The sequence below is a fragment of the Callospermophilus lateralis genome, chromosome 4 (assembly GCF_048772815.1).
Source record: "Callospermophilus lateralis isolate mCalLat2 chromosome 4, mCalLat2.hap1, whole genome shotgun sequence".
NCBI classification, from domain to species: Eukaryota; Metazoa; Chordata; class Mammalia; order Rodentia; family Sciuridae; genus Callospermophilus; species Callospermophilus lateralis.
This window is the reverse complement of record NC_135308.1, coordinates 137102078-137128677: the sequence shown is the minus strand read 5'-3', so window position 1 is coordinate 137128677 and position 26600 is coordinate 137102078. Positions and strand designations below refer to the sequence as shown.

The window sequence follows — 26600 nt, the reverse complement described above, 5'->3', positions numbered from 1 at the left end:
TAATATTATCAACACTTGAAAAAACAGTCATTTGTAACATGCTGTTATAATTAGAACAATCAGTTTTGGGGTAAGTGATACAAGGAATTTCAATACCAAGCTTAAAGCTTCCTTAAAACATAAAAATTGAGACAGTGAATTAATGCAAACATAACTACATCTGAGAAAAATACTCTTCTTGTGAATGTTAATACTCAGCTAAATATAATCACTGGCACTGTGACTTGAGCCAGATTTTTAAATCTGGATTAAGCCAACCAGGAGGAAGGCTTCCAATGGCGGAAGAAATGGGTCTCAAAGTTGGGATAACTTGAAATTCCAGGCACAATGAAGAGACCTGTTTGGGGAGAGCAGAGTTACATATCAGAACAACAGGAAAATATTTTAAAAATTAAAATATATGTTTCAGAGCATATGCATTAGCACCTCATGATGAGTTGAAACTTCTTTAACAAGGCCCAGTCTGAAAAATACATATAAATAAGAATTGAGAGCCAAGACACGCCTTAGTCTTGCTGGAGTGCAAGGGTATGGCTTTGCATTTTGTTCAGGGTCTCTACTAAATTATAGGGACTTCAGAAATAATAGTCTCTTTTTAAAAAAAGATATTGCTTATTTATAATAAATGATTTTAGTTAAAATATTTGACCAGGTAAAAGCTCATGAGCAGTACACTGGCTTTCAGGTTTTACCTCTCAAATATTCCTGAGAAAACGGCAAGAAAGAAGCAGCTTTCCTTACTTTCTAAAAACTCTTTTTCAGAGGTTTTTCAGACTTTTCTAGATGAAATACATGGGCAATATTGCAGCTAATGGACAAACTGAGGGACTGTTTCCCACTTAAGCCAAATGGGAAGAAAATTTAGAAATATTTGCTGTAAACCTCAAGGCAAAATGCAGCTCAAAACTGAATGGAGCAGGGGCCCTTTGCTAAGTGGAGGATGAAGTGTATGACCCACTTGAAGTTCCCGTTACATCAAGAGTGCAGTTCAGTTTGGGGAAAATAGTTTAATGTGTCTCTCAGAAAAAAAAAAAAAATAGTTTATACTTTGCATCACAAACAAAACAGTGGTTATGATGTCCAGAGCCACCAAGCAACTTTCATTCTGTCCCATACTGTTGAAATCAAATCCAAGGCAGGGCGGACGTCCAGGATGGTGAACTGGTAGTCCTTGTTGACTTCGCCGCCATCCTAATAATCTATCACATATCCAACTTCCGTGCCACAACGGTTGATGATCCAATCGTGCCTCTCGAAAGGCAGCTCATACTCCATCCAGGAACGAATTCTTGCTTTTGCTTTCCCTCTGAATCGGATCAAGGATGGACCACAAGGGCACTCCGCAGCATAAAGAGCTTCCCACTTCAAAATCTCCTTCCAGGCCTGTTCATTGTTCTGATTGTGAATTTTAATGATATTATACATATCTTTCTGACTAATATCCTCATCCTTCCACTTCCACCCTTTCCTTAACATTTCATTTATCTGTTCGGAAGGATAAACCCACTTTTTCTCTGAATCTGCTCATGGAATGGATGACTCCTCTCTGACGGTAGACAATGCAATGGGCTGATCTGGAGCTGGTGTTTGATTAGGTGGTGGCATCAGATTTGAAGGATCCAGGTTCTCCTTTTTCTCAGCAGCAGCGCCTGTAACAAGACACTCCACATACTCATATGCACAGTCTTGGTGGGCAGGCACAGAGTATGTTTTGCTCTCACAGGTTGGACCAGAGGGTTCTGCATTCATTGGACAGCCTTTCATTTTCCCTTCAAGCATTGGGCATCCTGAAGGCCGTGATGCTGTCTGATGATCTGAAGCACTTGAGGTCTGAACTGGAACAGCAGGAGTAGAGGCTGACAAACCCATGGTTGGAATCAGTGTTCACTCCAAACAATTTTACATTTTCAGCTGTCAAAGCAAAGACACAGATCAATGCTGATGCCTAGAATGCAGTTATTTCCTTGTTCCTCTTAATCTGGTCAATCTCTTTTGTTCCATCATGTGAACATACTAGGCTTTAATATATTGCCGCCTTTGGGAAACAGTAAGAAACCTGCCCTCCGGGGGCATGTTTCTAAGGGATTGAGGATTAGGCAACTGAGGAAACAGGACTATTTTCTGAATGAGGATTTCAGACAAAGTACAATGCCTCAGGCCAAGTAAATCTTGTACAACTGTGAATTGCTTTAAAATCCAATGGATCAAAGAAAGGCTTGATAAAATCACTCTCACAAATACATGGAATTAATGCTGTTCACTTAACATTTTTCCACTTTGAGTATATGTGTCATCCAGAGTAAGCAGGCTTATATTTTCCATAGTTCTTTACTCCAATTCATAATTTATAGAAGCAGTGAATTGCTAACAAAAATAGATGGTTCATGTCTAAAGCACACGTACAACTTCCTCCAATTGAGAGAAGGAAATTCATTGAAAGGCTCATAAGATCAAAACTGATTATAATTACAAATGACACCACCTATCTTTATTAAACATGTAAATGAGGTCCATACATAGGGATTACTAAAAAATGCTTAAACTAATTTTTCTTTATTATAATAAACTTATAAGTTAAAAAGACACAGTGTTGGCAGGCAGTAAGAATTGGAGGTTGGCTCTCATTCAGGAAACGAGGCCTCAAGGATGTGTCTTAAAGCAAAATTTGATGTTAATAAAAGTAATTGCTGAAGTAGAATTCTATATATTGGGCATAGCTCTCCTATTGGACTTATACTGTAAAATTGGAGATTAATCTTTCTGGTTAAGAGGGATCTGTCTGAATTATGCTCTTAAAATAGACAGCTAGAGAAAGAAATTACTGACCCTAATGACATCACTGAAAGTGTGATATATAAGCTAAAATAAAATGAATACAATAAAATTAGTCACTATCAGGTAAGATGGAGGTAGCTGAGCCACATAGAATATTTTGATAGTAACAAATTGAGTTCTTTTTTACTCTGTCAAAATTTCAAATCTCCTTTTCCTTTTTCTTCAAATATCCTGCAGGGTTAACATCTTACTCAGTTTTCTTTCCTCCATTTTCAGCAGTTTGAGTTGATCTCCTTTAACATCTCAAAACTCAACTTGCTGTCTCATGTTTTGTTTCCTCAAGTCTTATCAAAGATCAATTATATTATCTGATACATAATTTTGAGTCCCAGTGTCAGTGGTTGCTTAGAGTTTTATGTGATTTTATGTTTTATATCATTATGTGGCACATTCATGATTTTAATTTTTTTCTAGTTTTCTAAAGCCTTCTTTGAAGAGTGTGACTGAATAACAAAAATTTCAGTCATTCAGCATGCAAGTTGGACAAGAAGATGTTTTGGGGAAATGGTCCTTTGGGTAGGACGCGGAACATTTTTTTTTTTTTTTTTTGTAGAGTACCAAATCTATTTGTTAGGCCTGGGTTAACACAGCATGGTAAAGGGGTAGAGAGTGCAGACTTTGGAGTTGGAAAACAGAAGATCCAGTCCTTGCTCTGGTACTAACCTGTTGTGTGACAACAGAGGTCACATCTCTCCTTGTCTCTGTTAGGATAATACATTGCCTACCCTTGTGAATACATGAGTGGCCCAAGGGGTGCCTTGCATATCCTGAGGTCAAACTTGGAACAGAGACTACTGCACAGGTCTAGTGAGCACATAGAAACTATTGAGTACCTCCTTTACGTTTATGTTTGCACACACGGTTCTGTCCCCTGATTAAGGATATTTAATGAGAAGCCAGATCAGTTTACAATTATTTGACTAATATATTCCTTTATTTATTCATTCAAAAAATTTACAGAACACTCAGCAGATGCAGAGTACTATGCTAGTCCCTGCACAGATAAGGGTATTTCATATCAATAAGAAGAAAAGAGGTAAGGAGAAAAGGATGTCAGAGAATAACAAAATAATAATAAATAATAATAATAGAAAGGTACTAAGGCAATAGAGGATATGCAAAAACATCTCTGAATGAAGCTTCCCAGGTGACAAAGAAGGATTTGAAAACTCAAACACTCAATAGATTCTTGTTACATGAAAAAATATAGATGAGGGCTGGGGGTGTGGCTCAGTGGTAGATCATTTGCCTGGCATGGGTGAGGGTCTAGGTTCAATCCTCAGCACCACATAAAAACAAATAAATAAAATAAAGGTATTAAAAATAATAGATGATAGAAAAATAGGAAAGACCTAGGTACACTTATAAGCAGGAGGGAAGTAACTGGTTGAGAGAGAATAAATGCTCCAAGAGGAGACTACTGAAAAAAGCATTTGCTTCAGAAGGTCACACCAGGAAGAGTCAAATTTTTTTTCTTTAAATTTCTGGACAGCAATGCAAAAGTTGGAGTTAACTCAAAATAATCTCACCTGAATGCTGAGTAAGTTGATTCAAATTCAAGTAGAGGAAAGGAATCTAAAATGACTTTTGGGGGAAGAATAATTTAGAAAAAAGAGTGATATATGGAAAGTGGGGGGCCCCTAGGGGTGCCTCTCAATTTCTCATTGCTGCTAAGGCTTATTTTCCTCAAATGTAAAACCCAGGTGTTAAACTTTGAATGCTAAATCTCCTGAACAACTGCAGGATTCTAAAACAACGGATGATTACAAGAGTGGCATGAAAGAGCAACATGTCAGGTGATCAGTATGAATTTGCAAAAAATAAATGAGAACCAAAAATAAATGTACTTATCAGCTGTTTGGAAGTTCCTGTACGGCATGCTTATAGTCTTCAGTGAGTTCACAAAATTCATTCCTCCAGCTGTTTCTGAGAGAAGCCAGCCATACTTCATAAATTCCATCTATTCTGACAACATGCTGACCAGTGTATTGGCCTGAGAGTTGGTGAGCTGGCAAAATGGTTCAGAAGATGCAGAGTATCATTTTATAAGATGGGCTGATGTGCACGGGCATCATATCCCACTCCAAGAAGATATGTAATCTACAAAACTTGCATTAATTCACCTACATTGGAGACATGGTACCCACTATCACCTCTTTCCAAGTGGAGAAAATGCCCTGAATTGTGGATTATATTGCTTCCAATTGATACAATAGTGACAGAGTCTTGGCTTCTAAATAATTGCAAGCATCATACTGCTTTATATATGGGAGATAGTAGAGAATAAAGATCTGAAAAATAGTGATTTACAGGTTTACTTCTCTTTTATATAAAATAAATCCAGAGGTAAGCTTCCCAGGGCAGTACAGAAGTTATTAGTGGTCCAGGATCCTTTCATCATCTTGCTCCAATGACTGTGGCTTATGTCTTAAAACTGACATCATAGATAAAAGTGTTGCTGAAGCTCCAGACATTATATTTAATTCCCAGGAATCTTGAAAGGGGGGAAAAAAAGGTGAGCACACCCTTGTCTTTTAGGGATGCTCATTAGCAATAAGATAAATCCCCACCTGTATTTCACAGTAAATTATAATAATCCCTATATGCTTACATTCAATGTAGACTAAAAAATTTATTCTTTATCTGTGTAGTAATGTAGCCAACTAAAAATTGGTGTTTCTATACCTAAGGAATAAATATGGAATGAATGCTGGAAGATAACTAGCATCGTGCTAGGCTTCGCTCTTGCTAGATCCATGTGAATCAATTGTGGGTTCTGTTCCATTCCATATTTATGCAGGAATCCAGGTTAACAAAGCTTTTATTACCCAGACTGCAGATGTTTGCTAGAGCATGCATGACTTCCATAAACTGCCGTCGGTGACATGGATTGGATATGAAACCTTATCCCCCAAAACTTCTGAGTTAGTGAAGGAATATTCAGAAGTAAAATGATTGGATTGTGAGAGGTGTAACCTAATCAGTCCATCCTAGTTTGAATGGACTAACTGGATAGTAACTAACTGTATAGTAGTTAACTGGATAGTAGCTAACTGGATAGTAACTGGAGACAGGAGGGGCATGACTGGAGGAGGTGTTTCCCTGGGGACACGCCCTAGGCGTGTTCATCTACCCTGTTCCCCGCCCTCAGCTTTCCCTGCCAGGAGCCGAGCAGCTGTCCTCTACCAAGCCCTTCCATCATGATGTTCTGCGTCACCTCAGGCCCAGAGCAAGGAAAATCATGGACCAAACCTCTAAAAGTATGAGCCAAAATAAATTTTTCCTCCTCTAAGTCATGCTTGTTGGGATTCTGGCCACAGAGATGAAAAGCTGACTAACATACTTGACCAATGGATACACAGAACTCCAGGGAGTCAGCAATATGTGGTCTCATCATGTGCTCTGATGGAGAAGAACCAGGTTACATATGAACGGGTCTAGTGACTAGTGGAAAGACCCTTCTCAGAGAACCAGTTACACTAAGATTATGGGTCAAGATCTTTAAGGAACAGATAGGAAATATCAACTATGACACAGACATGGCAAAACTATCCAAAGGAGAATTTGGGTGCTTTTAAAAATCATAACTTCATTTTTAGTTTTAAGTGCAGGTTTCTTCACACTAGCTCAAGTGAGTCTCAATAAACATTTCAGAAGATCCTCAGGAAAGATCCTCACTTTAAGCATAACTGCCTAACAGCTATGGGGATAGATGAAATAAAAATAAATTAACTATAAAAAATTCAAATAAAATCAAATGCAGGGTATTTTGAGTATGATAAAATGAATTTGTTTTCAAAATTAACCTTTTAATAATCCAAATGTACTATAAATTCAGAGAGCAAAATAATTCTGGCTTGTTCTGGATTTGAGAGAATTGTTAAAATAGTCACATTTTCTTCCTGAACTAGTAATTCTGGAAGGTAGAACATGGTTATCAACACTAGCTTTGGTATCAGCAGGCCCATGTTTAAATCACAGATCTACCAGGTATTTCTTGTGAGAACTTTATCTATCCCTTGTCTGAGGCCCAATTCCTCAAAACAAGGAATAATATTGCCTTCATGATGGTTTTTTATGAGAATTAAATCAAGTAATTCCATGAAATATTTACTACAAGTACTTATCAGTACAACTAAATAAGAGGAAGAATCAATTAGAAATTGAAAAGCTTTTTTAATGTTGATTGTCAACTTGTTGGATAATCTAAAGATTCTCTGAATACTAGTGTAAAATAAATTCAGGTTATTTGATCCCATATTAGAAATCTAAAAGAATGTCTGTGCTGCATGTAAAAGCTTTATATTTACTTAGAATAACTGCTTCATTAGGCTGAAAAGAAGGTATTCAGCACAGATTATCACTGGACTTCAAAACTTGGCCCATTAGATGAATATTTTCTTTATAGAATTATTTTTCCAAGGGCTTACAAAATCCATGATAAACATCAATGTATATGACATTGTTAAGCAAGCATAAATTATGAGTGAAAGAGAATAACTCCTCTGACTATTTTTTCAAGATGTAAAATAGAGTCAAGAGTCAGCACAAGTAAGTGAAGGCAGTTCCTGTCTGGGCAAGTGATGAATTGAATCAAGACCCGGGTAATCAGAGTGAAGACGAAAAAAGTACTTCTGTTGCACATGTGTCCATAGGAGGGTCCACCCTATTCACTAGTATCAAAACTAGAGCAAATGGCAAGAGAAAGGCATCAAGTCCTTGAAGCACAGCCAGTTCTGCTGCATCAAAGCTTTATGGCCACCTCCCAACTGTGCTCAGCTGGTCATCCCCTAACAATGGTTGATAACAAAACCCAGATACCTCACCAGCTGCTCCTGGCAAAGCTGAAATGGGCTGCCTGTGAGGCGGGCAGATGAAACCCTATGAAAAGGCACTGAAGGAGAAACTTAAATAGTACCACACAGATAGTTGTTGACCACGGGGGAACAATGCCACTCGGCCAAGGAGCCAACCTTAGGTGTGCACAGTGTTTTGACAATAATTAGAGATGAAGAGCTGCTCCCTTCCAGAAGAAGCCACAGGCAACCAGGGAGGCGAAGCAAAATGCAGAGGTGGGTTTACAGAGGAGCAAATGGAGGGGGTGTTGGCATCTGTGGAGACAACAGCAAGAGCTAGCAGCTAGTATGTGGTCATTAGTTTCTAGAAAAATTTTCAAGAGTAGCACTTCAACAGCACATTGTTTAGGTCACAATATTTGCACTGCATGTTGGCCTCCCTCACACTTGAAGAGTGTTTGAATGGTCATGGGCGTTTCTGAGATTAGGGGAAGTTGGGTCGTAGTTTGCTTATTCTCTTGGCTATATAACAGTCCCTTGTGCCACGTCCCAAAATTTATTTACAAGGTCTATGGTTGGGTCATCTGCAGTTTGGGTCATGAACACTCTTGCACACATACAAAGACACTTGGTCACATTTCAGTTGGGTTTATAGGCAGGATGAAACTATTGGCTTATAAATATCATTAAAAATTTAATACATTAACTTCCTTAAGTTACCTTTATCACTGTGACTTTAAATCTCAAACCAAATTAAAATTTCTATGAGTTGTTGAATATTATAATGGTACTATAACTTTAAATTTTATGATGACTTTAGCTGTAAAATGATGCATTTTAAAGCTCAAGGACAGAAATAACTGAGAGAAACAGGAGAGACCATAACAGCACACACAATTCTGAGTTTGGAATACTGAATCCTTTCCTACTAAGGTTCAGAGAAGTGTAAGGATAACATGGGATGACCCCAAACTCCATCTACACCATGACCTTGAGATAATTATTAGTAACATTCAATTTTACTGTTAGGATGAGAAGAAACACTTGAATCTCTGAAATTACTCCTAAAATGCCAAGGTCAACAGATTAGTCCTTGGCCCAAAGGGTCAGCAGAGGAACCTTTGGACTTTGGGGTTAAGGAATAACAAGTGATTGGTAATTATGTGGACTGTGAAATCTGCCTAGTCTGTGCAGCTTCTGGGGAATGGTATGCACACTCTGGGTTGGAGCCGCAGCTAAACAGGAAGTAAGCAACGACACCAGACAGCATCAGATGCAAGATGAACCCATGTCAGTCCATCACGGGCATGTGGGTGCTTGGGGGAGAATAAAAGCAAGAGGGAGGACATGGCTATTAATTGACAATGGAAAAGATGAGGCATGAGGACAAGAAAACATATGAAAGCTAACACACAAAAAGCACAGAATTGACTGTTGCTTTGATTTGGAATTTTGATTCTCTGATAAATGTGGAGAAATTAATTCAGGATTGTTTCTCTTATCAGAAAGTTAAATGCCACAGAAGAGTATGGTTTACAAAATAAAAATAGCTTGTGTGACTCCAGGGCTTAAAACATCAGAAGTGCTCAGTGTCTTAACCTCACACATCTATGGTTTATAGCTCCATGATATTTTATTTGGGGCCAATGAATACTACAATTCTTTTAAAAAATATTTAGAGTTTCTCACATAATGGATTCCAGCTTCTGCTTTTTATGGAGAAGTTTAGTGCTGCATACTGACAAAGTATTTGAAAAATTAAATGTTGATCTTCAAAGCCTTACAACTAATTAAGCAAAAATGAATTCTATGTCAACAGTCAACAGTAGGTAACATATATTGTGCGTCTACTATACTCAGCGTCGTTCTATGTATTTTACACAAAGTAACTCTATGTAGTAGGTATCACCATAACTCTTTTTTTTCAGAAGAAGAGGAAGCTGAGAGAGGGAAGGTAAGGAGGAAAGAGAAGGAAGGAGGATTTTAAGTAAACTTTTCTACATTTACACAGTTTACAAGTAGAAGCAGCTACCATTCAAACTCAGGTTGCTGAGCCTCAGAGCCCAGATGTTCAGCCACTGTGATGCTACACTGTGATGCTACACTATGAGGCTACTCTGTGATACCACACACACACAACACACACACACACACTTAGGACTGACTATGTAGACACAGGAAACAGTCATCCACAGCCCAGGAAAGGTATCAGAAGTAACCAGACCTACCAATACAATGCCTTGATCTCAGATGTCTAGCCTCCAGAATGACGACAACATAAATTTCTGTGGTTTAAATCACTTGGTCTGTGGTAATCTGAATGACAACACTAGCAAAATGATTCACTAAGGAAGAAGGACAAAAAAATTTTTTGGCAGGGGACCACTAGCAGTGTCTGTACCATTACATGAAGCACACATCAATTAAGATACCACCCATGGGCTGGAGTTGTGGCTCAGTGGTAGAGCACTTGCCTAGCATGTGTGAGGAGGCACTGGGTTCAAATTTCAGCACTGCGTATATATAAATGAACAACATAAAGGTCTATCAACATCTAAAAAAATGTTAAATAAAAAAAGATTTCACCCATAACTGAAGTTTGGAATAATAAATAACTTGGTTAAAGTTCTTTAACAATAGAAACTTCCTGATGGATCCCATGGCCCTTCAGTAGTCAGTGATCTTTTATGATCACAGATGAGATTCTTTCACTTTTCTGTGTGAAACTTTAGAATGACTTTCCATCTCATCCAGCTCGAAAGCAAGTGTCCTGCTGTGTCATACGGGAGCCAGCCTGATCTGGCCCCTGCTTCTGTGTCCTCTCCCACCTTCACTCTGCTCCACCCACTGGTCTCCCCAGCAAACATGCACTCAGGGCCCCTCCCCTTGCTTGGTCCCCTTTAAGAATGTTCTTTCCCCCAAAAAGCAACAAAACTCACTTTTTTACTTACTTTGGGTATCTGCTTAAAATCTCTGTTTTATCAAAGGCCTTCAATGTCTGTCCTATGTGAAATAGCACCCCTCCCCCAAGTCTTGCAATATTTTCTCACCTTTAGACCTGATTTTTTTTTTTTTCCTTCCCCACAGCACTTATTGTTACCAAACAGACTGCTTCTGTCTTTACTTGGATATTGTTCTTCCTGCCTTCTAAAATCCATCCTAAGTTCACAGAATTCTATTTGTCCCCTGCTGTATTCTCAGCATTGAGGAAAATTCAGATAAACCTCTATTGGTTGGCTAAATCAACCAGATATCTTCAGACATCCATACAAGAATTTTTGGTTCTGTCCCAGAAAAGTCTCAATCTTGAGCCAAAAGATGAAAATTCTTCAGGCGATATGGAGAGAAGTAAAAGGAATGTGGGGATTATTATAGGAAGAATTTACTCTTAGTACTTCCAAATCATTAACATATCATTTAGAGGCTTTTGTCTGTCTATCAAATTAAAAGCATCAGAAGAGTGGAGATTGTTTAATCTGCTTTATTTATAGGGTGTGCTTGGTGTATATATTTATAGAGTAAATAAATAGTACTTTATTTTTTTCCTCATGTCTCTATACTTTCAGGATTAAAACATTCTGTGGATCAGAGTCTCAAAACCTCTGCTTTCCTATTTCTTGTCCCTTAGTCTACAAGAGTTGTGTAGGGGCGGGTACTGGGGATGGAACCTGGGCGGGGGGCGGGGGGAGTTCTATTATTCAGCTGCATCCCTAACCCTTTTTATTTTATTTATTTATTTTTTAATTTTGAGATAGGGTCTAACTAAGTTGTTGAGGCTGTCCTCAAACATGCAATCCTCCTGCCTCAGCCTCCCAAATCTCTGGGATTACAGGTGTGTGCCACTGCACCTGGCAGTCTGAAAGCATTTTTACATCACCTTCTTGTTTTTCTGGCTTCATTTTACTCCTACCACTATGAGGTTTTTCATTATTCTAAGTTTGTTTTTCATCTTTTGGCTCATCACTCCTGGTTATCTTTTCTCAGCATCTCAATCTATAAAAACAGCTTAATATCCCTGCTTTCCAAACTCAGTCCCACATATTGAACTGTCTGCTGCATATTTATACCTTGTAATGTTTCCCCTTTATCTGTTGGCCTTCTATATTCCCTGTTGCAGTGTTGAGTACCCTCACCATCCTTAGTGCTCAAGGAGTTAATTAGTCCTGTTAGACTAACAGGCTCTAAATCAGGGCACCTCCTTGCCTTGGCCTCTGTTAGCATTTGGTTTAGAAATTATTTTGCATCCATTTCTGTGTGTTCAGATTAGATATCTTCAACCTTTGTACACCTTATATACATCTTAAAATATATAGTGAAAAAATACCCCTTCTTGAAATGTTTTCAAGAAGCTGAGAGCATATTTCAGCATACCTCCTGACAGCCGATTCTTCCAGCGCCGAAGGCAACAAAAAGAAAGTTCTGGGGACAATCTCATCGCAATCAATGAAAACAGTATCTTTACATCCATGTTTTATTGGAACCCTAACATCTGTAACCCTACCTAGGAACTCAGCCAATGTCAGTATTGAAAACAACTTTATATTAGAGTTTTGTTAGGAATTCTGTAGCCAACCCATTAAACCACTCCTCAAATTCTTGGCCACGGCTACCAAAAGCAATTCCTTCTTTTCTTCCTCTCTGCTATCCTTATCCCACTGCATCTTCTAAAAGTCTCCCTCCCATTCCTGAATGTGTCATTCTTTTTAAATTTGTTATTTCAATTATATTTTTGCAACTACTAATGAGTCTGGGCTATCTTTTCTTTTCATACTCTCCTTCCTTAGCTTTGCTGGCATTATAAAAGAATTTTTGAGGATGTTTTCAGTTTTCTGATGTTAAGCATGAGAATGAACTACATCTTGAAGACTTGGGTAAATCTGTTCATAAGATTATATAAGCATGCTGTCTTTGTATATATATTCAAGTGCTTTATTAATTCAGTTAATCAAATTTTTTAATTAATTAGCATAATTCGCTACCCAGTCTTGCCTAGTAAAACTTTCAGTTTTTCTCTGATTGTACATTTCAGACATATCATCTGTAGCCCCTTTGGTCCTTTTGCCCTCACCTGCGTGCCTCTGGACCTTGGCCCTTCAACAGTCCATCCTCAAATGTCTAATAAGAGAGAAGACAGTGAATGGGTATATTGTATATCTTGGAGATTTCATTTTTTCTCATTTGAGAGTCATTTTTATTTGGAAATTTCATCCATTCATATCTACTTTATTCTCTGAAAAACAAACAGCAAGCATTAACATGCCTTTATTTCCTCCTTTCTTCCATCTCCCATGCATTTTTTTAAGCAATAGACATTTTTTTAATCATTTTTCAGGTTTATAGAAAACTTAGCTCCCATATATGAGATCAATTACCTCCTAGGCTCCATATATTATCTTTAAATAATTTCTAGTTATGTTTAATCATTTGTTTAATGTAATGCCCTTAATTTTGAGAAATTATTTTTGTAATGAACTACACTGAGAATTTATGTTCAAATTTATCAATAATTGCTCAAGCTTAACAACATAATTAATTTTATTCATATATTTTAACATACCTGCACCTTTCTTGGATTCATTTTGAAATTAATTTTGAATAATTTTTGCCTGAAAACACACATTAATAATCTATAGTTTTTCCAAGTCCAACAAAACTCTTTCTGCTTCCCAAATGTTTGCAGAATAATTAGCTGAGAATAATGTCCTAATTACTAATCCCATATCTTTCAGGATATGAGGTCATTTCTGCTTTTCTTCTAGCAATTAGTGTGAAGGTTGAGAATTCCATTATCAATCTGATCCTCAGTTACTTGTTTTTACTGTGAAAACTTAAAAATGAACTCTGTATTCTTTGAATTTAAAACTTTTATCAGGGTGTGTCTGAATATCTATGTGTTCCTTATTTCTGTTCAATATACCAAAGACTTTTCCATTTGAATAACTGAATCTTTCTTCATTTCAGGACATTTTTCTACTATCATCCACATATTTCTTTGAGTTGTATTCTTTTCTCTTTCTTTCCATTTCTTTAGAGGTTGAGTTTTCTGGCCCTATTCTTTATCACTTGAAAATTTTCTGTCTTTAATATTTTCTATTTCTTTATTTTGTCTGTGTTTTGGATTTTATTATGCCCATTGTTAATGCAGCCAACATTATCAGCTTTGTGCTCTGGCCTAATATATATATATATATATATACATACATACATATGTGTTCTTGTTTTGTTCAATCATATTTTATTTTCTAAGAACATTTTTTTATTCTCGGTATCTTTTTTCTCCCAAGCAGCTTGTACTTGATTCATGGCTTTAATAGCCTGTTCAGTCTTTCTAAACATAAATTAAAATGCTTACATGTCTTATAGTTCAGCTGTTCTATTGAACTATCTTTTCTGATGTTGCCTTTTCTTAAATGCATGGATTCTTTTGTTCCTTCAGATATGCAAATGAAGGACTGGGCTGATTAGCATAATTACCTAGTCGGGTTTTCTTAGAAGGTCTATATGTCTGCTTCCTCAAAAACCCATCCTTCTTAATGAAGGGGAATTACTAGGAATTTTGAAAGGACAAAAATTTGCTGGCTGATGGGTTTGTGTACAGAAAGCTGGCAAGCAAGGCTGGACTTTAAGTACCAAAATGTGAAAGGAAGTAAACACTTGAATGCCTTTGTCTACTGAGTTGAGCCATTTATTCCCCCTCACCCTTATCCCATGTCCCTGTGGGTTTAAAGTCATCAACGCCCACATTATTTTGTCTGCAGCATTAAGATCATGTTGAGATTTCACTGGCCCGGCCTTCCACCTATCTTGGCCCAGCAGATTCTTCATTTTGTTTTGTTTTTCAATACAATCCAGGGGTGCTTAACTACTGAGCTACATCCCCAGCCCTTGTCATTTTTTATTTTGTGATGGGGTCTCACTAAATTGCTGAGGCTGGCTTTGAACTTGTGATCTTCCTGCTTCAGCCTCCTGAGTTGCTGGGATTATGGGTGCGCCAACTCACGGCAGATTCTCCCACTTTGTGTTGAAAGCTGTTACCAGTAACTGTGCATCCTAATGGCAAATACTTCAGCCAGCTTCCCTGTATAGACTGGATCTGGTTGTTTCATAATCCTTTAAAGCAAGTATCACACTAGTAACCCTATGGCTATTGCTACTCCTTTAATTCTGATTTGAATCCTGCAACTCTCTCCTGAGTTTGTTTTAGGTTTCTCAGCTTTGTTTTTTGTTTTCTTTAATGAATCAGATCCTTAAAACATTCTCTAGTCTGCAGGATTTAGTCTTCTAATTTTTCAGCATTAATGGGGATTTTGAAATATAGATCTCTTCTGTTATTTCAAGAAATGTAGGAACACAAACTGCAAGTGTATCTTGACTCATTTTAGGAAGAAGCTTTAACATTTGAAGTATCCAGCTGTAAGTCATAAACCCACCTCTCCCACATACGTAAGTAGACGGAGATAGTTAACGTTCTTGAGTTTTTTTATCTGTAGTTCTTCATTAAGGTTATGACCACAAACTTAGTCAAAGTCTGGAGTGCCTTATGCATAATGATTTTTAGTGGTTTCCTAAATTTTTTACTTTTGCTTAGTCACTCCCTTCTCCAGATGACTCAACACAATACCCAGGGCTGCAGTATGACTTTTATGGGCTGTTTGCACTTTCACCATATCTTCCATTTAAAAAAAAATTAAATTATATTTTATGACTATCTTGTATACAGATAAATATAATCTATATTCATTTTTTCATATTAATTGCCATTATATTCACTTTGTCTTTCTGATTTAAAATAAATCTTTTAGTAGGCCCTTACATGAAGTGTGGGATCTAGACACTGTAACTGCTATTGGTGATGAATAATAAGTTGACCTTGATAATATCCTTAGTTTAAAATTCACAAATGTGTTTCTTTTCTTCTTGTCAGTGTGTGTGTGTGTGTGTGTGTGTGTGTGTGTGTGTGTGTGAAAGAGAGAGAGAGAGAGAGAGAGAGAGAGAGAGAAAATCATTGACTCTCCAGCACATATAAGATGAAGTAGCTATTCCTTTAATATCCTTCCCAGCAGTAATTCAAATTCTATAATAACTAGTTCTAATTTATTTTTCTAGTCATACCGTCCTCAGAGTTTTATACTAAGTCCTCTAACCCTAAAGTTAACTTCCTGACCCCCTGAGCAAGATTGGAACTTTGTCTCCTCTATCCATCTGCCCCTGGTGCTACTTGGATCTAATCCCCAACTCTGAGTTCTGCCATTAATCTTATCCATCCTAGAGTGAGAGTCTATGTTCATGGCTACTATCTTGTGCAGTTGTATGTTTTGATGTGCCTTGGTTTTCTCAACTATCATGGAGAAGATAATGGTTCTTATTGAAAGAATAAGGAAGGATGAATACAACAGTAAGAAGAGTTGGTTACACTTACTGAGCATTTACCATGTGCCACTCAGTCATCTAAGAACTCCAGGTAGTATATGTGTAAATAGCTTAATACTATACCTGATATGAAGAAATTATTTTTAAAATTTTTTATCATTTTCCTGCAATATTACTTGAAAGGGAATCTATTTAAAAAAAAATACTTTCAGGACAGCATCATGGGATTGCTTTTTCTTCTGTCTCCTTTAGCATGTATCATGCACATTTATGAAGGGATATTGCTTCATAAATCATCTTTGTGTCCCTGGTACAGTTTGTCTCAGAGTCTTGCAAATTGCAGGAATCCATTATATATTTGTTGACTGATTGCTTGCTTCATTGATTATGTGATTTCTTCATGTCCGGCGGCTAAAAGTCCACTCGCCTGACACATATTGGGAGAAAGGAGTAAGGTCAGCAACAAGGTCGACAGCAAGGTCAGCAGCAGAGCACTGTTAATGAAGAGCAATTTTGCAAGTTTCCATTAATTTTGTTCCACTATTAGCAACTCTTCTACCTCTCTACTAGTATGGAATCAAATCTGGGATTGTGCATTTCTTTACACTGACTAATGGAATCTGTTTTCCTAATATATATGCAGTGCTAAACTAAGCCACCCAAGGTGGGAGGGCAGATGGTTGATTTTATGGTACAGATTTACCCCTCAAATGTTAATTTACAATCAAAATAACTCCCTGAAGCTTGAGCCACAGCGGTTGAAATATTATCATTGGTTATTTCTCTGAATGAAGACTAATTATTGTCTTTGAGGTAATTACATATTCTCCAAGAGATTTATCATAGACAGTTTTTTTGTTGTTGTTGTTTCCTCTAAAAGGATTAGTAATTTATTTTCTTCTGGGCACAGGAGAACTGAAAAGCAGGGCAGGGGGAAGGTCATAGGAAGAAGGGTCTGTGAGAAGGGGAAAGGGCTTCCCAAAAGAGAAGTGAGTTTAGCAGAAGACACACTCTGCCCCCTCCACTGAGTGGTTCTGCTCAGAGGTCACATGCCTCTTTAGAGTATAATGCAATCCTGCAGTTCTAAGACACAGGCCATGGGCCAGAGGTTCCAAATTCAAATTAATGTCTACATCCCCAGATTTCTCACTTTCTATAACAAAACAAAACAAAAAAAAGACTTTGTCTTTTGTATATTGAAAATGTTAAACTATTGAGATACCTTCCTCCTAATTTTTTCCATTCCTAGTTATAAAAATCTGATCAAATTTATCATATTCATATCAAATTCAAAGAATATTATTGACTCTTCTTTGCAAAATGTCCACAAACTTCTAAAGCAGTGAAAGTATATTTGCCTCTATTATCTCAATAGACACAAATCCTGTGTCTCCCTGTGTCTAAATGCCCTCCAATGACAGTCTAACCACCAGAATATTTGTGTGTCAATCTAGTAAAAGGAGACAAGCACAGAAACAGTCAATCCTGAGATGTTTTGTAAAGGAGCTATTATGTTGTAGTGACTAGAAATAAGGCATGGAATCACATAGTTTGAGGTAGAATTACAGTCCTATGCTTTCCCTAGCAAAAGTCTTGCAACAGCTTGGAACCTCAATGATCCTAGCCATACCATGAGTAAAGCAATAAGAAACTTAGACTCTCTTTTGAGGACCAAGAGGAATCACATTTGTGGAGTCCCTGCATCAGTGTTGGGGGCCATCTTCTCATATGGTGGTGGAGGCACCAGTAATAGCTTCTCCTGACACTGCTAAGCCTTGTGGGGATGCCAGTATGTGACAGTACCATTGTTCAAGGGGATTCTAGACAACTGAAGGAGACCAGAAGAGTCAGTGAATGATTATACCACAAGTCAGTGTGTCATAATCACCATAGGAAATGTATAGTAAGAGGTTGTTTTCAGCTTTGATCATAGGACATGGCTCCATGGAAAGTTTTCACAGCGAAAATGGAACTCCTTATAGACTTTACTTCTAGATTCAATCAAAAGGCATCTGCAGCTTCCAGGGAATTCAGGGTGACCTCAGTAGACACGGTCACTCAAGGACTTTCCAAATGCATCTAAAACCCTGCCTGTGTGTTAACAAATACCTCCACTGCTGCAGGCAGCAATGTGGTACGTGACATTTCTTTCCAATACGTTGTAATGAAATTGTTTCTAGAAATAGTAAAGGTTCAGTGAATGATGTGTACTAGGGCAGATTCAAGGAAGCCACTAGGAAATGGATAACATTCAACACATCACCAGGTTTCTTCTGTCTACTCTTCTTACCCCTAACTGCCCTTCGCATGAAGGCAGAGAGCTTGCTGACCATACACTTTTGAACATGATGGCCACAGCATGATCACAGAGTCACAAGTAAGCACTGAATTTTCAAACAGAAATTTAAAAAGCATGTATCCAAAATACTAGCTTGAGGAGGTGCAGAAAAGGATGTTAACATAGAAAAGTTAATATGTTGTGGGCAAAGATGAAGTTTAGTTAAAATAATCCACCTGGGGATTCAGGGAGTTTAGTGATGGCTTGTGTTGATCTTTTTTTTTTGTTTTTTTGTTTTTTTGTTTTTTTATTTCATTTGTTTGTTTCTTTATCGTGTTTTTGTTTTTTGTTTTTTTTTTTTTTTTTTTTTTTTTTTTGGTACTTCGTGGTATTAAACCCAGGGACGCTTTACCACTGAGCTACATCCTCAGCCTATTTTGGTTGTTTTGTTTGTTTTGTAAGACAGGATCTCCCTAAATTGGGTAGATCCTTGCTAATATTTTTGAAGGAACATGGCTTTTACCCAGGTGGAGAAGGTAAGAACAGGGTTGCAGACAGATGAACATAAGCAAAGTTACAAAGAGGTGAAATGAATGTTCTGGGAATGGCAAGAATTTTGTTTATGGAATGTCATCCATAAATTAATAGTGTCAAGTAATGCAGCCATGGAGCTTTTATCGTGATGATTGGACAACATGTGCTCTTTGTGGGCAGTGCCTGGCAACAGTATCCCCAAAACTTTAGCTGTCATATCATCACCATCACTGTCATCACCATCATCAATATGAAAACTTCCTGACACTCCCCCCAAGAATGGAGTAGGTACTTGTGGTCTCCAGAATAAATGTTGAATATTCTGGGAACACAATGAATATCCTAAGATAAGGAGGAAAAAACCCAGACCTTGTTCCTGCCCTTCCTTGGGAATATTCCAGCTTGATTTAGGGAGGAACTACTCTAGACATGCAGATTTTGTTCCACTCTTCTCTGGAAATGGGATGTCTTTTGAAACTTTGCTCATCGGGTCCTGTGGCCTCTGGGTTATAGAACCTGGAGTGGACTGCCTTTTGGGGTCCCTCACATTGAGATGCAAGTGGGGCTATGTAGTCAAGACTCCATCTACGCTATGGTGGTTTTTTAAGCCTCAAGTCACAGGGGACCAGCTCATAAATGATCCTAGGCTTCTTTTGTCCCTTGATTCCTATCTACAAGTAATACATCTGCTTCATGTAAAAAAAAATACTAGCTTGAAAGATAGGTCATGGTAGTCCAAAGAAAAAAGGAAACAATTTGTGTCTTGCTCTTCAGAGATTGGCCTGGGAAGAGGGAATGTTTCTGATAGAGAAGTAGAGAAGCCGTGGTGAAATGCAGTGCCCAGAAAGCACCGCTGGATAGTGGACATCCCAGCCCAGAAATACCATAAGAATGTTTCTGAAATCCCCAAGGGAAATGTGCACATGCTGATTTGCTGGTACCAGGGAAAAAAGAAAGCAAAATTTGAACTGCATGACTGCAGCAGGCAGAGTGCCAGAGAGATAATAGTAAAATTATCACTCATGTAGGCTTTAATGTGCAAGAGCACCTTCAGAGCACTGTGCATCCGGGGGGGTGGGGGCATTAGGAGGAGTGCAGAGAGAAAAGACTTTGGATGAACTGAACTGCTTACCACTATGTATTTTAAACTAGACACAGCTAAGATTCCTTGAAATGACATGACTCGGGCTCATAAGCTAAATAATAGGAGTTATGGATTTCTGAAAAATCTATTTCTTGACCATGAAAGTTCTTACTTGCTACACTTAGGATAATACCCACACCTCACTTTATCTCATTTGTTGGCTTTAGGAACAATATCTGCTTTGTTTTGTTTTTCAGTGGTGGCTTTTGGGATTTCAGAATATTTCTTTAACTTATCAAATATTACCATACTGTTTCTCATATAGTATTAGAATCTTATGGCAGCATATTTTCATCTTAATTCTATATATGTTTTAAAAAACACAATACAGATATTGCTTTGGCTTTAGTCAAATAGTTTTTGAAGTTGTACCAGTAATGAGAAAATAACACATTTATATGTGAATATTTCCCATTTCCTGGGCTCTTCAATTCTTCATGTAAATCTGGTATTATTTTCCTTTTACTCTGCATACTTCCTGTGACATTTCTGCTTTGATAAATTATTTCACCATTTATATATTTAAGAAGTAATGTTCCTTACTTTTTCAAGTATGTGTTCTATGTTGATAGGATTTCTTTTTTCTGTAAGTAGTTTAAAGATGCTACTCTTCCATCTTCTGTCTTGCATTGATTCCAATAAGAAAAATGCTGCTTTTCTTCTGTATATAATATTTTTCATTATCCAGTTTAAGACTTTAAACTATTTAATTATGGAAGACTTAGTTATAATTTTCTTCTTATTTCTCGTACTTGGGATGCATTGCTCTTCCTAGATCTATAGGTTGAGAGTTTTCATCAAAATTGGAAAAATTAATGCCATGATTTCTTGAATATTTTCTTTCTTTTTTTTTATTGGTTGTTCAAAACCTTACAAAGCGAATATTTTCTTCTCCATCTTCTCTTTCCTGTCATTGAGGGACTTCAATTTTACATATATTATGTTGTTCAAAGGTGTCCTTCAACATTCTAATGCTCTATTTGTTTGTTTTCAGTTCTCTTTTATCTGTTTAGTTTTGGATACTTTAAATTTCTAGGTCTCAAGTTACTAATCACTTCTTGTACAGTATTTAATTTGCTTTTAGTACCATTACAAATATTTCTTATCTCAGACATCACTAGAACTTCAGTCTGGGTCTTCTTATATATCATCCACATATCTGACCTAATGTGTTCAGTCTTTCCTCTAGCTTCTTAAACACACAGAATAATTCATAACTATACGAAATAGTTATTATAACTGTTCCAATGTGCTTGCCTAATCATTTATGTCATCTGTGTCATTTCTGGATCTGTTTCTATTGGTTGATTTTTTTTCTTTGAATTATAAATTATTTCCAATTATTTGCACTGTGTGTGTGTGTTTGTGTGTGTGTGTGTGTGTGTGTGTGTGTGTGTACGCGTGCGTGCTTAGCTGGATGCCAGGCATGGTGACTTTTACCTTGTGGGGTATTGGATATTTTTGTATTTCTATAAATCTGCCTGAGACTTGGTCTAGAATTTAGTTATTTGTAAAGTGTTTGAAAGTTTTCAGGCTTGCTTCAAAATGTTGTTAGGCAGGATCAGATTCACTTTTCTAGTATAGAGCTGATTCTTTCCTATTACCAAGCTAAACTCTCCTGATGTCTGGTGAATTATGAGATTTTGCACATGGCTTGATGGGACACAGATTTTCCAGGGCTTATTTAAGTTGCTTGGTGTACAATGTCTAAAATTTGTTGTTTTCTATTATTTGTTATTAAATCTGATCCCTATTTCTTAGTTGAAGGCAAAAATCCTCACCAATAATGCCACTTTAAATCTTCTGGGGGGTTTGGGGTGGTGGCTCAGTGGTAGAGTGCTTGCCTAGCATGTGTAAGGCACTGGATTAGATTCTCAGCACTGCATATAAATAAATATAATAAAAGTCCATTGACAACTAAAAAATATTTTTAAAAAAATCTGTCAGCCAATACGTTCAGCATAGGAAAGGGAACATGTTACCTAAAAATGAATTGTTCTTAATTTCAACTCTGCATGTGGCTGTATATTGTACACTTGAACTTTTTAAGGCGTGTAGAGAGAGGCAAGGAAATAAAAAGTTAGAAAACTGCTAGAGACGATAGTTGTTTTGTTATCCCTTTGGGGTCATGCATTTTATATGTGTGCTAAGGCTGTTAAAGCCTTTTATCCAACAATAAATTGTGATATTTATCCTGAGTTAACTGATCTGACAATTTAGTTACACAAATACTTTCATATAGAAACCACATGATACCTTTCCATGAAAGAAAATAATTTTACTGAAACTCCTTTATAACTGAATGCATAAATTATGAATCCATCTCAATGGCATGTACATCCTCTGAAGACCTACTAATGGGGTGAGACACACATCTGCTCCCATCTCACTGTCAACTTACAGACAACATTGTCTTGAGACAATTATTTTGATGCACTTATAAACTTCAGTTTTTAGCCCAAAAGAAAATGAACTCCTCTCTAAGTGATAGTGATTTCTGCAAAGAATACAAAGAATCTTAGCAACCAAAGCTGTTGTCACTTATCCTTTCTATACTGTTGGGGGTTCAGTTGATGAAATGAACTTAATTGAAAGAGAATAGCTTTTTATGCTATGAGTTCTATTTTATTAAGCTATAATGATTAATTTTCCTTGGGTCCTTGAAGCTACTCTGTCATATTTGTGACATAGTTTTAGCCGTGCTATGAGAAAAAAAGTTTCTTCTTTATCATTTAAATTTTTATTACTTTTTTGAGTGTGATTTTATTGCATATTGAAGTTAAATTTTTGATAAAAGCTAAGGAGAAGTGTTTTAATCCTATAGAAAGAGGATTTAAAAACAAGAAACACTAATGTTCATTGAGCATGTACTATATGCTAGGTATGCATTGAAGGCTATAAACTCTTATTCTGAATATTCTGCAAAAACTCAACACCAATAAGTATATAAACTTGTTATATATAAAATCTACTACCTGAAGACTTCTATACATGTATACATTTTCCCCCTCATTTCCCAATGTTTGAGTTCCTAGTGTTTCCTAGTGTTATCATCTGTTAGGCACAGAAGTAAGAGTAGTAGTTACATGTAATCCTGGCTCTACTACTTATTAACTGGCATATTTTATGTCAGATAGTGTTGCTGATGAGATATAGATATAGATATTTATCTGTCCATAATTCTATGAGTAATGCTGTGAGGTGGCTACCATCAATTACTGTAAGCAATACCCTTGTGAATGTCAGGGCTTGGGGCTAACCCTAGGTCACTGACATCTGTCACTTTGCTTTTAACCAAAGCAATGAAAGCTAATTCTATTGAACACTTCCTCTGTTCTGTGCTGTTCTAAGGACTTTACAAGTGCATTAACTCATTTACTGTTTACAACCCCATAACACCAATGCAATTATTGTTCCCATTTTACAAATGAGGAAACTGAAACCCTAAGATGCAAAGTGACAGTCCCCAATCATGTATTTGTGCATGGTGGAGCTCTGACTCAAGCAGCCCCACTCCAGGGGGCTACTGTGCTGTCTGTATTCCTCCACACACTCTTTCCTCTAACGTCTGATGAACCTTCCATCAAATGGAACCTGTGGTTCTCTATCACTTTCTACCTTATTAGTGAGGTAAAGGCATAGGGTAAAGCAACAGATAATCTGTCACCACTATATCTAGCAATTCCATAGCCATAGAATTATAAGACTACAGATATTATTTAATTCAGGCTCTTCATTTACAGATGAAGAAACTGAGGCTTAGGTTTGATTAAAAGTTTTGCCCAAAGTTAACACATAGATTTCATTTTTTTGTCAAAGCAGGGCATTTGACAAGAGTTCTGGGTTCTCCTGTACAATGAATAGTAAATGCTTTTGCTCAACAAATATTTGTTGAATTGAATTGAACGCTGGAGTTTTACTTGAGATTAGATTAGCACCATGCCTAGCACCATGGGTAGAAATACTCTGTAGGTCTTGGCCATGCTCACTGGCTTCTGCATATTAGCAGTGATCTTTCTAGAAATATCTTTTATAGACTACAGAGTTACATTTCTTGCTGTTGTATTGATATTCCCTGCAAGTTTTCATAGAATTAACCTGGAATTGTTTTGTTTCTGTGTTATAACTTCAAATCTCTATCACAGTAAACAGGTTGAATTTCACAACTTCTCCCAGGTTTAACAAATTAGAATATATAGATTTTTTTTTCTTTAACAAAGTTAAGGGTATTGCTGTAGGCTGAAGACAGATGTGGGCTGAACTTTACTTCAGCGCAGGAGCAGATATGTTTCAGAAAGGTTAGGCAAGAAAATCCATTCAAACAACTTCACAAATTAACCTTAGAAAGAATTTGATAGGAAAATGTCATTCACTAGCAAGCATTGATATAATTTTCTCATATAATTAACATGTATTGATCAGAATGTTATTGTTTTTTGCTCCTTGAGGGAATTTGAAAATGTCTTTACTTTCTTTTCTATTAAAATTCAAGCACTTTAGCTGGGTGCAGTGGCACACACCTATAATCCCAGCTTCTTGGGAGGCTGAGGCAGGAGGATCAAGAGTTCAAAGCAGTCTCAGCAAAAGCAAGATGCTAAACAATTTAGTGAGACTCTATCTCAAAATAAAATACAAAATAGGGCTGGGGATGTGGCTCAGTGGTCAAGTGCCCCTGAGTTTAATCCCCAGTACCAAAAATAAATAAATAAATAAATAAATAAATAAATAAATAAATAAATAAAATAAAACAATTCAAGTACTTTAGAGATATTTTTAAATGATTATAATGGTTACAGTTAGATTACTTTCCCCATCCTAATTAATATATATTTTCAAATTTTACCTAATACGATTCTAGCATGGTTCATTTTGTTTTCAGTACAGTGTTACTTAGACATCTTTAAAAATGGAAGTAAAAGAAGAGAGTCTTATTTTAACTCAGTACGTTAAAGTCTTGTTTGTATCTTCTATACTTTAGACTTTTATAAAGCATAAATTTATCATAAATTTCAGAATTTTAAAAGTTATTATTATTATAGGTATTTCCAACATGATTTATCATTTAAAACTGTATAAAATACCACTCTATTTACAGTGATTTTTTAATAAGTTATCATGTAAAATTTGGAGAATATGATGGTTTAATCCTGTGGCTCCTTGAACAGTAATGCTTTATAATTAAATAAATATTTAATATTTAATTTTTTACTTTTCTCCCAAAGATTTTTCTTTGGATTTACTTGATTCCTTTTAAAGATAGATATATTATTTATGTTAACTTTTTTTATAAAGGACAGTAGGTTTTTTATAGCAGAGTTTTAGATTAATTTGCATTTATTCATTACATATTTTGTTATAATCTTGACTTATTTTTCATAAAACTTATATCACATGCTAGAATAAGGCTCAGCAGTTCACACATACAGAGAAACTTCAAGACAGTCTTTTTTTACATAGAATGCCTGGCTTAAAATCCTTTGTAGCTGGGAACTCACAAGAGTAGTTGATTTGTCAATCTTTGATTTGTTCAGATTGCTTTCTGAACATTTTTCTGATAAATTGCAATGGAGACATACCAATGTTGAATTTGGAATGCACCTCCCCACCCCACCCCACCCCCACCCCCCCCCTCCTGCTCCAAATTGCTCAGTTATCAGGGAAGGTGGATTATTCATCTAGAAACAAACAATGGTGAGTAAAAAAATAAATGAAAACCTTTTTATCAAATGATTTTGAACAATGGTTCTTTGTTCACTACTTACATTTATAATGAAGCGGACACAGGGAGGAAACGCTTATTCATTTAATAGGACCAAGATTGATGACAACAAAAGATATCCCCAAAGATTTAAAAACAACTTCTTAAGGGTATATAATAAATGGACAGTGTAAACTTACAACTCCTCCTTTTAGATGAGTTTGTCATTGACCTACACTTACCAATAATAATATACCAAACACAGCTATTCTGATAGATCAGTTTTTAAGATGTTAATTTAATTGATGACTCATAATTTCACCAAATTTATTCAATATGTCACATAAAACAACCCAAACTATCATTTTGGATAAATAAAAATGAAACATACAATATATCATTTTGTGTTCTCACAAATAAAGTTTAAATATCATAGTTGCCTTAGTTAAAGGGAGGAAACCAATTAGTTTACTCACAAGTCATTATATTGAATTATCAGTAAAATTACTGACCTTGATATATTTAGAACTTAAGTCATGATGTTTAAACTTAATGATAATTTAAAATAAATGCAAAAGTGGTTTCATTTTTTCAAATGTTTTAAAATGTTTTTGAACAGTTTAAAGGTAGAAAAGAAGAAAAGCCTCTTTCTATTTACATAGTCTTAAATTTTCAGCTATTTTAATAATATAGATCACAAATAATATTAACTATTTTAGTGTGAAATTTTGCTTTATTTTGATTTCCTAAAATTGATATATAAAAATTGAACTTTAGCAGTGAAAGATATCAGTAGAAACATGACTCTACACAAACATGTCTTCTCACAGAGATGTAGAAGACTGCCAAAGGACATGACCAAGGAGACCTGCACTTCTCAGGGTCTGAGAGTATTTAACGGCAATCAGGGTGTATGCAGATGAGGTTTGTTATACACCAAGAATA

At 36.4% G+C, this 26600-nt stretch overlaps 1 protein-coding gene across 1 annotated transcript; it reads right to left on the bottom strand.

Moving 5' to 3' along the window:
* Positions 1–1071: 1071 nt before the first annotated feature.
* LOC143397143 (holocytochrome c-type synthase) lies at positions 1072–1869 on the bottom strand. The gene is given in 1 exon segment (XM_076853199.2): positions 1072–1869. A coding segment is annotated over 1 exon segment (798 nt).
* Between the last annotated feature and the right edge of the window lie 24731 nt (positions 1870–26600).